The sequence below is a fragment of the Mugil cephalus genome, chromosome 7, assembly GCF_022458985.1.
Source record: "Mugil cephalus isolate CIBA_MC_2020 chromosome 7, CIBA_Mcephalus_1.1, whole genome shotgun sequence".
NCBI lineage: Eukaryota > Metazoa > Chordata > Actinopteri > Mugiliformes > Mugilidae > Mugil > Mugil cephalus.
The window spans coordinates 26,157,790-26,171,788 of NC_061776.1; the positions used below are offsets into that span (position 1 = coordinate 26,157,790).

General features: G+C 39.9%; 1 protein-coding gene across 3 annotated transcripts in view; it reads right to left on the reverse strand.

Moving 5' to 3' along the window:
- The window catches only part of tox (thymocyte selection-associated high mobility group box), a 37,071-nt gene extending 25,437 nt beyond the window's left edge, over nucleotides 1-11,634 (reverse strand). The window contains exons 1-2 of one of the 3 annotated variants that reach the window (XM_047590631.1): nucleotides 11,397-11,633; nucleotides 10,992-11,156 (exon numbers count right to left, since the gene is read on the reverse strand). In XM_047590631.1, coding sequence (XP_047446587.1) covers nucleotides 10,992-11,096 — 105 coding nt within the window. In that variant the 5' untranslated portion in view covers nucleotides 11,097-11,156; nucleotides 11,397-11,633. Of the gene's footprint in view, nucleotides 1-10,991 lie in introns of all 3 variants that reach the window. The other 2 variants (XM_047590632.1, XM_047590630.1) reach the window with 2 other exon arrangements.
- Between the last annotated feature and the right edge of the window lie 2,365 nt (nucleotides 11,635-13,999).

The window sequence follows — 13,999 nt, forward strand, 5'->3', positions numbered from 1 at the left end:
GTTCCTAATGAACCATGATAGTTGTATGCCATTACAGCCACATAAATAATTCTGATGTTTCTAGTTAGTGTAACAAGTAGAAACGCACTTTTCTGATGATGGATGTTCTGAGGACATTAAACAGTTTGTGATGGACCATTTGCAGTTAAAATGCTAGTTACTGGCCACAAATCGTGCTATAGTGGGAATCTAGAGCAATGCACACCTATTTCATATCCTGTTCCTGTTTTCTGTGTTGCTTGAGTAACAATCTCTTCAGAAATAACCATACTACCGTCAAAAACCCATATTATCACATATTATATTAGAGATTTAAGATTAAGTAAGTTTTATATAGCTACACTAGACAGATGAGACCTCATGAATCTGCTAGCTGATTAGCTATAGCTTTACTTTACATTTAAAATGAGTCTAGGTTTATCAGATTGCAGCTGCGGCAAAAGTTCAGTTTCACCATGAACCAGGAAAAACCCTGTCATTAACACCGTGTAGCTCTTGTGTGTTGTTTGGGGTATTTTTTCTCTTTCACAATTCTTGTCCTGGTTACCAGACAATAATGCATTCATTTATGTTTTATGGCATGACTGTAAAAGCAAGATAATGATTTTACAGTTCCGAGTTAAAATCAGTATCAACACCGAGCGTGCAACTCAAACCTTTCAGTTGTAGAACTAAATGGCATGCTTCAGTCTACCCCCCCAATGCTTCAGTCACTCACTCTCATCTCTGCTGCACCCTCTCTTCATTTCTGTGTGTGCGTCTGTATTTGTGTGGGTAAAGCAAAGGTTTGAATAACAAGCAGCCAGCTAAGTGGGTCAGGGTCGGAGGAAGGGGGGAGAAAGGGGGGAGAGAGACTATTAGGATGACAGACAAGGACAAAGGAAAAGAGAGGAATACAGCGTATCAAGGAAAAGGGGAGCAGAGTAAAGAAGAGAAAGAAGGAGAGGTTGAGAAATTAAATGCGTAGTGAATGAGAGATGGAGGAAGAGGCAAATGGGGACGTTAGGGGGAAGAGAGCGATACACCGAGATCAGTGGATGGAAATGATGAGAATGGGGTTTTTACTCCATTTCCTAGAGGCCTAATTGTCAGATGGTTTCCTCTTTAACTAAATTGAAGATATTAATTCAGGATTTTACAAAAATTCTAATGTAATGTACTTCACAATATTCACTCTAAAAATCTGAGGTGTGAACTCGAATATCAAAGAACCGTGAAAAACAAATTGCCTGACTTATGTGTTGGATTTGTGGCCATGAAAAAAATAAATATTTAAATGATGAATCGAGTGGGCGCTTAAGAGATAGCACATTTGCAGGTGTTTGTAGGGTCAGTATTAAGTATTCTGTATGCATATTTGCAGTATTAGATTTCCATGTTCAACTTCCTGGAAACACGATGTCTCCTCATGTTATGAAGCTGTGTTCGAGCAAATGTGTCATAATCACTCATGGCTTTGTGTATTGTGTGAAACTATTTAGCTGGAGTGAACTAAATGGATTTGATTCATAACAGCATCAGAACAGTCTACTTCAAGTCTGTTCAGTGAGGGATGGAGGAAGAAAGAGAGGAATACTTGACTTAGTGTGTGCATGCGTGTATGTGTGTGTGCAGCTGTGGTGGTTCAGCTCTGCAATTGTTTATCTGTCTTATCTCTGTCACCCTGACAACAATATAAACCAAGTTTGGCTGAAAGTCTCCACCCTGACTGTAAATCAAGTGTCTGTAAACTTATGACTTATGTGTATATGACGTGTGTGTGTGTGTGTGTGTGTGTGTGTGTGTGTGTGTGTGTGGGGGAGAGAGAGAGAGAGAGAGAGAGAATGTGTAATTTTATATGCCTTGACAGCGTTTCATCAAACATTTGCAAACATGCACGTTTCTTCCTCATTAGGCTTCCAGTAAGACAAACGAGGTTTTCTTTTCTATTTTTAAACTCGGACTGATAAATATGATATGACTATGATAAAATCTCAATAGCTCCGTGTCCAAAACCGTTTTCAGAGTTTCACAGTTTCTGTAAACGGCAAAATCTATCCAGAGCCGGATTCAATTTTTATTCAGCAACTTATTATTGTTGTTAGACATCCACTAGCCATTCATGATGCCTTGAGTTGACTGATGACCAACGGAGACTATGCTCCGGACCTGAGGGCTAATCAGGAGCTGTGTTCCTGACTGTGAAGCAGCTTTCATCTGAACTGCATTGAAAAGTGAAACAAGCAGCAGTCTTGTTTCTGGTTTACATTTTCCTTGTAGCACCTAAAGCTGGACATAGTCAGGCAAACAGAAACTTTAAATAAACAGTAACTGACAGAAAAGACCAAAACAGTGGCACAGTGGTATGAATGGAAACAATCAAGAAAGTTTTTGAAAGGTTTCTTTGGATCCACTATGAAAGACACAATGTTTTGTTTCACCTGCCAATCGTTTCTGGAGAGTGTAGACATGTATGTTCAATCAAGGCCTTTTGACATTATTTATTACTTAGGTAAGAATTTAAACCTAAATGTTACACATGTGACAACTAGTGAGAGTATCTATTGATTTATAATAACAGCAGACGTTAAATGTGCAAAGATAAAATAGCACGACCTACACAGGTGAATACCAAAAAGTCCCTGCATGTGGCCCATTGTTTTTCGTAGTAGTATGTATATAGGAGCAGTTAAATCCCAGATTTGATTTTTTCCACCATATGCACTAATCAGAAGCAGCAGAAAAATCACAGATAAACAGAAAAGTTAGTTTGAAGCCACAGGGTCAAACCAGACATAAGTTCACAAATTTCAAATGTGGCAAAGTTATTTCAATCTACCCACAGTAATTAGCACTTCACTCCAACAGTTATGATTGTATGATCGTGAACAAAAGCTGTGTGTGCTAAAGAAAAATGGGCTGCAACAACTCCTGAATAATTCCTTGGGAACTCACCCAATCTCTTCCACCACAAGTTAATTGATCCAAGTCATTGTCACTAACGCAGCACGCGCACACACAGACAAATGCACACACACTCGGAACAATGCAGTAGTGATTGCAGTATGTGATTTGATAGCAATATGTTTGTTTTGGATACGAAATCCTGATAATTAGTCTCTTCTGGCAGCTTCTGTCTCCGCCCATCTGTTCCATTTGGCATCCCTCCACCAACCAGGAGTCCCTCATCGCTCCGTACCCACGAGTCAACCAACTGAATTGCCTTCAGAAACACGGACACAAAAGCAACAGTGGTGAAAGTCACCCAATCATCAGTGAGCATCAAGGGTGGGGGAAGCGGAGAGGAGTCTGGCGCGATGTTCTGTGGCGTGAACGATGGCCAACTTGGACAGACGGAGAGAGAGATTCACTGGTTGTGTTCTGATAGATAATTAGATGAGATGCCGACACTTTGGCTCATTACAAAACTGGAGAGAGGGACAATGGAAGTATATGATACAGAAAACAACTGCTGGGAGAGTGCCATAGGACAATATAAGTAGATGTACTGTACATCTTTCTAAATACCTGTGCTTCAATGATCAAAATACTGCTGACATACGGCAAGAAGCTTTTGAACAATGAACTCGAATTATTATTGTTATCACAGCTGGTTAGGTTCTTATTAGTTAGTGTACAGTATTGTAGTACAAAACACCACACACACACACACACACGGTGGTTTGCTGGTTTGTGATGAACTGGACAGAAGAGTGAAAGCCTACAAGTGTCACACATTTTTGGAAACTTATGCAACAAAATTGGGAAAAACTCTGAAAAGTATTTGATTTCCATTTAAGAAAGAATGTCACAAGTGTGGGCACATGTTAAATCAGCCAAAATCAGAGTGGAAACTTTAGAATATATTTCTAAACTTAATGTATGTTATTGTCTTTAGGGATAGGTGATTTTTCGGTTTATGTCATAGCTACTTGCCACCAGTCACAACACAGTAGGTTGCTACAGCTGAGTCACATGGTTTAGATGTATTATTATATGGACGCAGGGTATCTACATTCTAAGTTAAAGGAAAAGTAAAAGTTGTGATGATAGCAATGTATGCTATCGTCATAGCACCTTCCTAATATTGTGTAAGTCTCCCTTGCCTAACCCTAACCCTAACCCTAACCCTAACCTTAACCCTAACCCTCCATGCCTCCAAAACAGTTGAGACTCATCAGAGAATGGACATGAGCCCTCTGAGGGTGACCTGTGGTCTGTAAACCACCCAAAGGCCCACTAACAACATTCTGTTGCCAATGAGCTGGACCACAGAGCGAAGACAAAGCAGCCAAACGAAAGAAAAACCATTCCAGGTGACAACATCATGAAGCTGATTGAGAGAATGCAGTGAATGAGCCATGTTGTCATCAAAGCCAAAGGCGGCTACTTTGAGTCTAAAATATAGAACTTTTTTGTTTAGTACATCATTCCATGTAAATGCCACACCAACAGTAACTTCAGCTATTTTCAGATAATCTGAGAAGCTGAAAAATAAACGGGACAAGGTATTGGTGCAGCATCTTTTTGTAAAGACAGTTTGCAGTGAATTGAGCACTGAGCATTAAGTGTATGTTAATCTCACATCTAGTCCATCTGCTACACTGCAGCTTTTATTCACTATAGTTGTGTCAAAATTCTTAAGCTAGCAAGTTGCTTTCCTTTAGGAAAACACTGTGCATACTAATCATAGACTGTAGTAAAGTAAGCACCATGACAGCTCCTCAAAAGAGAAGCCAAAGCATGTAGAGCCTCTGGTGGCTGCCCGTAGCGTAGGTCAAAGCTCCGCCCCGTCGCAATATAAGTAAAGTACACGTCCAATATTTATTTCCGAGGATGGTTTCTGTCATTTAAGGAGTTAAAATAATGACGAAGTGTGTTCAAGTGTCCATTTTTCATACAAGTTTCATATTAGTTATTTGATGCTATAAAAAGGATGTGACATTCTGACCATTGACCTTTGACAGCTGCTCACTGAAGTGGTCCCGTCGGACTGTGAGAGTAGGGAAAAAAATGCAACAACAAAGAAATGTTGTGTTATACACTACACTTGTTTTTTTACTAGCAGAAACACAAATAAACCTGACTGGCTTAAAAGAGACACAGCTAATGTCTAGGAGGTCTTGTTATGGAGCAAACCAGACTGACAAGCACACAAGTATAAATTTCTTCCACCGGTCAAAACAATAAGCAAAAAACAATTATTTAGTGGAGCTACCAGAGTGATGTACACAACATATCTGACTGCAGTTTAAACATCAAACCTGTTGAACTAATGCAGTCCACTCAGCATGATGACTGTGTGACAGATGACTGTGCTGCTCTCCACCAGGTCCTGAGTGCTGGAATCATCTCATGCAATACATATTTTCCCTTTTTTCACTGAACGCACTATTGGCTCTTATTCTCTTTTGCCTATTTCTGTCCCTTCTGTGCTTTTCAAAAAACTCAAAAAATGATCCTGTCCTGTTCTTGTGCCTTTCTTTCCCACATGTTTACTTTCTCTTCCTCCTTATTTGTTTTGGAAATACCTCACCCAACTTTAACAATCATTATGTTTACATTAGTGTGTGTCTCTCTCTCTCCCTCTCTCTGTATGCATCCCACTCTCCTTCCTCTCCTCGTTCTGTAACATGTCCACATGTTAAAACAACACAATCATTCATTTACACAGTTCCACCACAAACACACTTAAGTCACATTAACTTTTGGAAATAAACTCCTATTCACATCTGTGGAGAGTCATTATGAGCACTATCACCCAAACAGAGCTCACAATGGCTCCAGTTCATGTGTGCATGCATGACATTGAGCTGGCTGTAGGCCACAGAGACAACCAGTCTGACACTTTTTTTATGTTAAATTGCTTTGTTAACAAAAGTGCACAAATCCTCAGAGGTGTTGAGAAATCTGTCCTCCAGCACACGTTGGAACAATAAAAATAAACAGTACCATCTGTCACAGTACAACCCTGCTGATATCAATCATGACAACATGCTATTCACCTACTTTACAGGAAATAAAGACAAGGGGAGGTGTAGAGCCTTTCTTATGCCAGAAAACCACACTTTGTGCGTTCACACAGCTATTTTATCCAACATAATGTGCGACAGCTTGACACACTGGACCCGCCACAATGTTAACCACCACATTCAGACCTTAACTAGACTTTTCTTAATCTTGGGCTTGATTTCCATACAATCTTATAGACCTGAACATCTACCGTGGCCAAATCCTACAGCCAAATACACTATATTGCTATTGCTTATATAATACTAGTTTGTAGGGTTGCAGATTATTAGTATTCCAATGCAGTTTATGTGCAATTTATTATTTCAGCCAACAAATAATTCAACCCGACAAAAATTGCTTTGTCTGACACAACATTTTACAACCAAAGTATATAAATATTACTACAATAGAGTATATCAATGAATGAACCTGGAAATTTACCGGGTTAATTCTGATGGTTTATTTTTTACTGATCAAATAATTAGGTGTAACTCATCATTGCAGCTCTTCTTAACTGGATTACCGTTTACATTTCAGTGGAGAATGAAACTCTGGCTTTGGTTTGGTATTTGTTGTCTTGTCATCTTTGCACCGCTGACAAGTCAAATCAAGAGAGGTGTCGGATGATGAGCATACAAAGGACAGAGCTTTCACACCGTTTGGTGATTTGTCCGAGGTTTACAGCTTGAGTCCTGGATGTGGTTTCGTTTAGGGAACACAAACATGATTTAATGTCCTGTCTTGGGCTTCAAGTCGGTAAAGTCAAAGTAGACCACAATTGTTCTATTACCAAAGTGTTGTGAGTGCCAAAACCATAAAAACCTAAATCATACTTTAGTTGCTACAAGAAAATAATATTTGTTTGGCTGGAGTAGATGTTTCCAGAGAAGAACTAAATGTGTTGTTCCATCTTACCCTCAGTAACTATTTTGCGTTGATTCATTCACGTTGTTAGGCTGAAAAAAATCATACTCGTGGCTTAATCATAATTTTTGCACTTCCCGTTTTGTAGTACATGCTGTATGAACTGTATCTAATGTAGTCATTACACTGACAGGTGTCAGCACAGTAACAACACGTGGTCATTTTTAGGGTTATTCATTTAATCTATGCTTTTAAGGTATTTTTAGATGATTACTGTGTTTTTATTAGTCTGTGCTGAGTCAGAGCAAGCGAAAGAACAGATTTATGTCTTCTGTGCAAAAACAAAACTTTATCCCTCCCTTTCTTAAAGCCTACTTCAGATGCAGTGAAGTTAGAATCTTAAATACGCTATATAGTACAAAAGATACAGACAGTAGGGTAGTGAGTGAGTGCGGCTGACTGTACAGCTTTAATGAGGTAACACTACTTGAGGATTGAACTGCTGAAGAGTGGCCTCACTCAGTTCCAATTCAAAACCACCCAAGAAGCTAATATATACTCACATTAATGTAATTAATGTGAGAGTAGTTGCTATAAATGCTAATGAAGAGCATAATATGTAGTGGATTAGAGCCCATCCAGTGGTAACTGTGCAGAGATTTTTTTCTGTTTAATTCCAATGAAAAATGAGCAGCAGTGGTATTACCTCTTTAAATTAACACATCTGTAGGACACACCTCTCCCGTCACACTCTTTTACAGTGTTCCTCTTCTTTTTTTTCTTTCCCCTCATTTTGTTTCTATTCTGCTTCCTACTTTCTTCTCGTACTTCCTGCCTCTCCTTTTTCCTCCACTCTTCATTTCCTTTTTCTTTTCACTTCTACATTCTCTCTGCTCCCCCATGCAGTAATATGATCTCGTCTATCAGGCCGACAGAGCCGTGAATCAAAAGGCACACAGAGAGAAATATAGTACAAACCTCAGTGGCCCCACCCCCACTAGCCTCTCTCAGTCTCTCCCTCTCCCTCTCTCTCTTCTACAACATCCCTACCCCCAACAACCTTCTCTCTCTTTCTCTCTCCGTCTCTTTCCAGTCCCTACCCCCAACCACACAGCTTACTCCCTCTCTCTCCACATCCCCAGCCTCAATCTTTCCTTCTCTCTTTCTGAAACAAAATACACTCTCTCATAACAACATAGGACACTGTCGTATCAAGCCTTTATACACAGTAAGAGATCCTTAAAGAGAGCTCAAAAATAGCAGCTTCATTTACAGCACCTTAAGTTTTAATTAATGAACACGCCAAAGGACAATGGTGGTAAAAGAAAATAAAACACAGACACCTAGTAGTGAGCCAATAAAGAAATGAATGTGACATCCTGTTTAAGCCCACTCAGCCTGTATCAAGGTCAGAGATCACAGAGATCAGCTGCAGAATCAATTGCATTGTCCCAATTTCTTCTCAACTACGCACATACTGCACCCAGTACGTACTGTAAAAACTGTCACAGCGCACTGTTTTGCATTTGGTCTGTGAGAAACACGGTGAGAACATCTGGCCACCGCTAAACGGCATCTTTGGAATGGCACTGTCAATTTAATTAAGAAAATGTTTTTCCCCTCAATATTCAACATGTTTTGCCTCCTCTTCACATTATTAGTTTGTCTTTCTAGAGCTGAAGTAACTCCATTGCACACTGCATTGTGAAGCATAATGTTTTCTTTTGGACTTTTTTTTTTTTTGCCTCATTCTACATTGACAGATGTAGTTACTTGTGTATATGTAAACATCATTAATATTCTATGGAGAAGAAGACTCAAAATACACTGCATACATGAAACCTTAACCGCAACATGCAACTTGAATGCAACTGAAGTCAGTATGGAGGACAATAAAGCAGATGTTCATCACCAGAGGGCTTTGGGTAAAGAAAAGTTCTTCTAATCACAACACTACAGTGTTGGTGAGAGGAGGAAAACCAGCCTGTCGGTGGTTTAGTGAGGGAACGGGGAACAAGCAGGGAAACTCCGACAACCGGCCTGTGAATAATCCATCAATCACACAGTTTTGCATCACCCAGTCAGTGATGACATTATTCAGTCTGTTAAATCCATGACACATGAGATGGATTGTGACGTACATCATCCAGTAAAAGAACACAAAGTTATGTGAATGAGTGAAAACAAAGAATTCAATTATGACAGCCTGCTTCTGTTAGTCCCCTAGCACTACATATACAAAGTTGCCACCGAAATAGAAGTCACACACAAGCCTTTAGCTTAACTTCTGCAGTGGCTTAAGATTTATTTCCATCCAGTGTTGCATTCATTTTTCACCAAGATCTTGTATTGATGATGGGAGAGTCTGACTACTACACAAACCCTTCTCCAGCACATCCCAAAGATTCTCAATGAGGTTAAGGTCTGGACTCTGTGGTGTCCAATCCATGTGTGAAAATGACTTCCTCACTTCATCTGCCTCTCTTCTTACCCTGATGCCCATCACTGGAACAGCGTAAATCTGGACTCATCAGACCACAAGACCTTCTTCCATTGCTCCAGAGTCTAATCTTTATGCTCCCTAGCAAATTGAAGCCTTTTTTTCCTGTTAGCCTCACCGGTTAATGGTTTTCTTAAGGCTACACAGCTGTTCAGTCCCAAACCTTTGAGTTTCCTTCGCATTGTACATGTGGAAATGTTCTTACTTTCACTATTAAACACAGCCCTCAGTTCTACTGTGGTTTTTCTTCCATTTGATTGAAGTTTTTAATAATACGTTCTTAACCCAGAGTTAACCCAGAGTTAGTAGTTTCTGCTTCAGCCTCCTTAGATGTTTTGTCTGCTTGATATATGCCAATGATTTGACCCTTCTCAAACAGACTAACATCTTTTCCACCACCACAGGATGTGTCTTTCAACATGGCTGTTTAAGAAATGAGAAGCTGCTCATTGTATCAGTTAAATAACTCGTTACCAGCTGACAGATAATCACCCATGCAGTAATTATCTAATAGGAGGCAAGTACCTATTTGCTTAGTTAAATCCAGGTGGTGACTTTTTTTGGGCCAGGCAGTTTATTTTTAGTAACCCAACACATCACAGTCTATTGTCGTTTTTTATGGACATTACATAATAGTATTTCGGCTTCCTATTTCTGCCCCATTGTGCATGAATATCAAGATAGATTTGCTTTATATATCAACAAAGCTAACAGAAATTATTGAAAGGGAAATGGTGAGCCTGGAGAGTTTGCGCAGCAGCACTGCAATTTAACACAGCACCTTTCAATTTTACATTCACTTATTTGTCCCTGTTTAAAACTGCCAATGTGCAAAATGAACGTGTCCCATTTTATTGTGCTGAGGTTGAAGAGAGGTTAATAATCTGCAGTTAACTCTAGCACTGCACTCATCAGATGAACCTAATGAAATAATTAAGCAATACATCACTGTCAAACGAGCAAGGTGTCTTTAGACACCCATACTCCTCAGATAGATAGATAGATAGATAGATAGATAGATAGATAGATAGATAGATAGTTTCTGTGGTGGATCTGACCCTGACCTTTGGCCTTCCTCTGGAGGGAGAAAGACAACACAGCTTCTCAGACACCAATCAACTTAAGCACAGCAAAAGCAGAAAATGAGAGGCCAGTTCTCGTAAAGATTGAATATTTTAAGCATGCAAAAAAACACAGTGTTGCATGGTTCTTCATGGGCTAGCCATGCATTTCATTCTAACTATATCTCTGGTCGCTGTACTAAAAACAAAACAAAACAAAATAATATGGAGCACGTTTAAATCCGATTACCCTTCTATTACAAGTGGTGAAGTTTTAATTATAGGTGTCATTGCATCCCCGACGACAAACCAGGAATAAAATTACAGGCTGTGTCGCTTCTATTGAAAGCATAGGGTGAACATAAATGAGCAACTCTGTCATGTAGTTACCTCCAGTATCTGAAGTAATTAACCAGGGGCCCCATAAGGCAATTAATTACCACTTAATTGGCAGGGCAAGAAACGTGGATACACAGAGAGTATGAATCTCGAAGGTATTTTAGAATAGCACAACACAAAGATTTTTTTTTGTTCATTTGTGTTGGCTTACAACTCATAGAGGCAGCGTTTCTTACCTTGTTGGTCCCAAAGGCCGGGTCCGGGTAGGACAGCTGCCCAATCCTGGTGTGGTCTGAGGCGGCCAGAGGCTGAGGAGGAGGCGGGTAAACTGTTACATCCATGGTTGACAATACATCCACTTCTCCGCCTGTCCTCGTCTTCGACTTTATTTTCTCTCGCGTCTGTTGGATAAAATGAGCTGACTCTTGATTTTAAACAAAGTTGATTTTTTTATCGAGTGACCGAGAAACAAACTCGGTAGTTTAAAAGAAAAAGAAAAAACAGGATTCAAATGGAGAAAAAATACGTTTAAACTAAGCTTTGGGGATTAGTTTAGTTTAGGGTGATGCTTTTCTCTAAACACCGGCTTTCAAGCTCCGGTAATTGCCTGTTCTGAGGAGCAAAGTTCCCGGTAAACGCACTTCGGTTGTCAGGAAAAAAGAAACGTCCAAAGGACGGCTGTGTGCGTCGGTTTCCCTCCTTTTGCCGTGTCCAGTAGCGGCGTGTGGCTCGGACAGGGACGTTGTTGGACCCTGCGTGTCCCTTCTTGGGACAACACTCGTGTTTTAATGTTCCTCCTCCTCCTCCGTCGATGCTGCTGCTGCTGCTGCTGTGCTGCCTTCTACTCGCTACTCTAGTGCCTCGCGGAGCAGACATACAAAGGGCTCCGCCATCAAGTCAGCAAGAGTTAGCTACAACAAACCCGGATATGCGTTTCCTCACAAAATAAGAGCCTAGCTCCCGTCGATCGAAAAAAACGAAGCTTTGACACATAAAAGCAAACGCGACGTCTTCGCCTTCCTCATCAATTTGATACGCTAATCACGATCTTAAACTTTAGCCACTGTTTAAATGTTACTGTACTGCCCCCCTTAACGGAATGAGAATTTATTTTGGTAGTAACCGACAATGAATGATAACTTTACGTGTACCTTGACATAGAGGAAAAGAACTGCGCCGCAGCATGTGCTCCATCTACGGGGGTAGTGTCGAAAGGTCCTGCCAGGTGTTGCTCAAAATCAACTTGATATTCTTTTATTTCTATCTGTTCTGAAAACTTCTGACTTGCTCCTGACATTTGTTCTAATTTATTTTTTGTTGTTGTTGTTGTTTACCTTGTAGGCTATTGTCTTTTGGGATTTGCATATCTTTATCTCTTTATTCACTAACTGCACATGCTAGTAACTTATTAAGTCAGTAAAACGTAAGAGATTATATAGACCGAAAGCAGACGGTAAGACTCGTCAACATAAATCACAAGTGGTAGCCTAACAATAACATTACTTATGGCCACATTCCATTCAGATGAACCAGTTCCAGAGCTCTCTGGTATTGCGCATGCTCACTGACCTAACTGAATTGTTATATTTAGATACAGAGCTTTATAACAATTACGTTATTATTTAGAGACGCTCTGTTCCTGAATATAACAATGCCTACATTAATGCCGTGAGTAACATATGTGTTTAGTTGTAACACGTCAAAATGGCCTTTTTTTTTTTTTCTATTTGGCCCCAGGACTTCTTCACAAGTTAATCCTGCCATGGTTCGTACTGTTACATTGTGTGTGTCAGGTTCTCTTTGGTTCTGGTTCCAAACAGAGTTAAACTCACATTTCTGTTTCACTGTATTTCTTTTTCCTACATGAGCATGAGCGGAGCCCTGATCCACATTGGTTATGTAGATAGACTGGTCTGCATCCAGTCTGTCTACATAACCGTCAGTGTACTTTCTTCCTAGAAGTATTCTCGGGCTAACATTAAGATGAAGAATAACAATTAAATGTGAAACCTAGTTTCTGTCTCCATTAAAGCAACATCAAAATGACCCCTCATGCTCCCCAGAAAGCAGTAACAGAGGTTTATGTAGGTGTGACAACAATTCAGTTTGTTGTTTGTGCAGTGCATAGCAGTCACACTGGTGTTACTGGAGTATGCCTATTACTCTCTTCAGTTCCTCACCTCTGGGATGTCATTATTTTATTGTCAGCTGCTGTTCCCTCAACAAGATCCTGAAGCAGGATTTCCAGGTGATGACGATGATTAGCATAGCAGTTGTCCACAATGTCTCTTTATAAGGAGAAGCTCTAATTCCAGGTTGTGACTATGCAATATTTTTGCATGATAACCATCTAATACAGTCATAAATTCCAGTAGCTAGATTTCAAAATATGAGCAATCTCATTGGGAAGGAGGGAGGAGGTAAGGAATGACTTCCAGAAACAACAGTGTAAATGAACAAGGGCCCATTTGGCAAAGAGGCCATCCTTTAGCCTTTCTTTTGCTTTTACACTCAAAGTCACAGGACATGTTAATTGTCATATAATTGTCATATGTGTGAAAACGTAAAAACAGAAAATGATCAGGTTGATTCTTTTGTTTGATGCAACATCAGTTGTCGTTCACTATGATATTTTACTCAAGTTCATCAGTTCTAATTCCCAACATTTTTCAGGCTATTGTGTAATCTAAACTCAACATGAGGGATGTCTTCCATTGTATCCAATTTTACTGTGATTGTATACCTCTGCTCTGTCTTGTGTTATATCAATGTGTGTTTACACTGAGCTGTGTATCTAGCAGTGCTTTGACTCTCAAGTACCTGTCCTCTAGACTGTACAAGCACTACTACCCCTTTAAACAATAGGAAGCTTGTATTTTTTTCTGTTCTCCACATCCTTTATCGTTCTGTGCAGAAGCGTGTCCAGGGAGTGCACAACTTAAATAAAATTGTTCACAACCATAAAACCTTGGTGACTGAAGTGGATGCCTTTGTTCAGGACTTTATCAGTCAGTCAGTGCTTTGGAGTTTTTCACTTGAGCTGTGACTATGCTTCATCTGAAGTGTCTTATGCTTATAAGTGGTTGGTCTGGAGTCACTCTGTTTGGAGCTGCTTGTGAGCCCGGCAGATTCACTTGAATTTAAAACTTTGAATTTAACACAATATGTTAAACAGGCATCGTCAGATGTGAGGGTATTGGTACACAAACCTATCATCTATCTGTTATATCTATATTTGACCTAT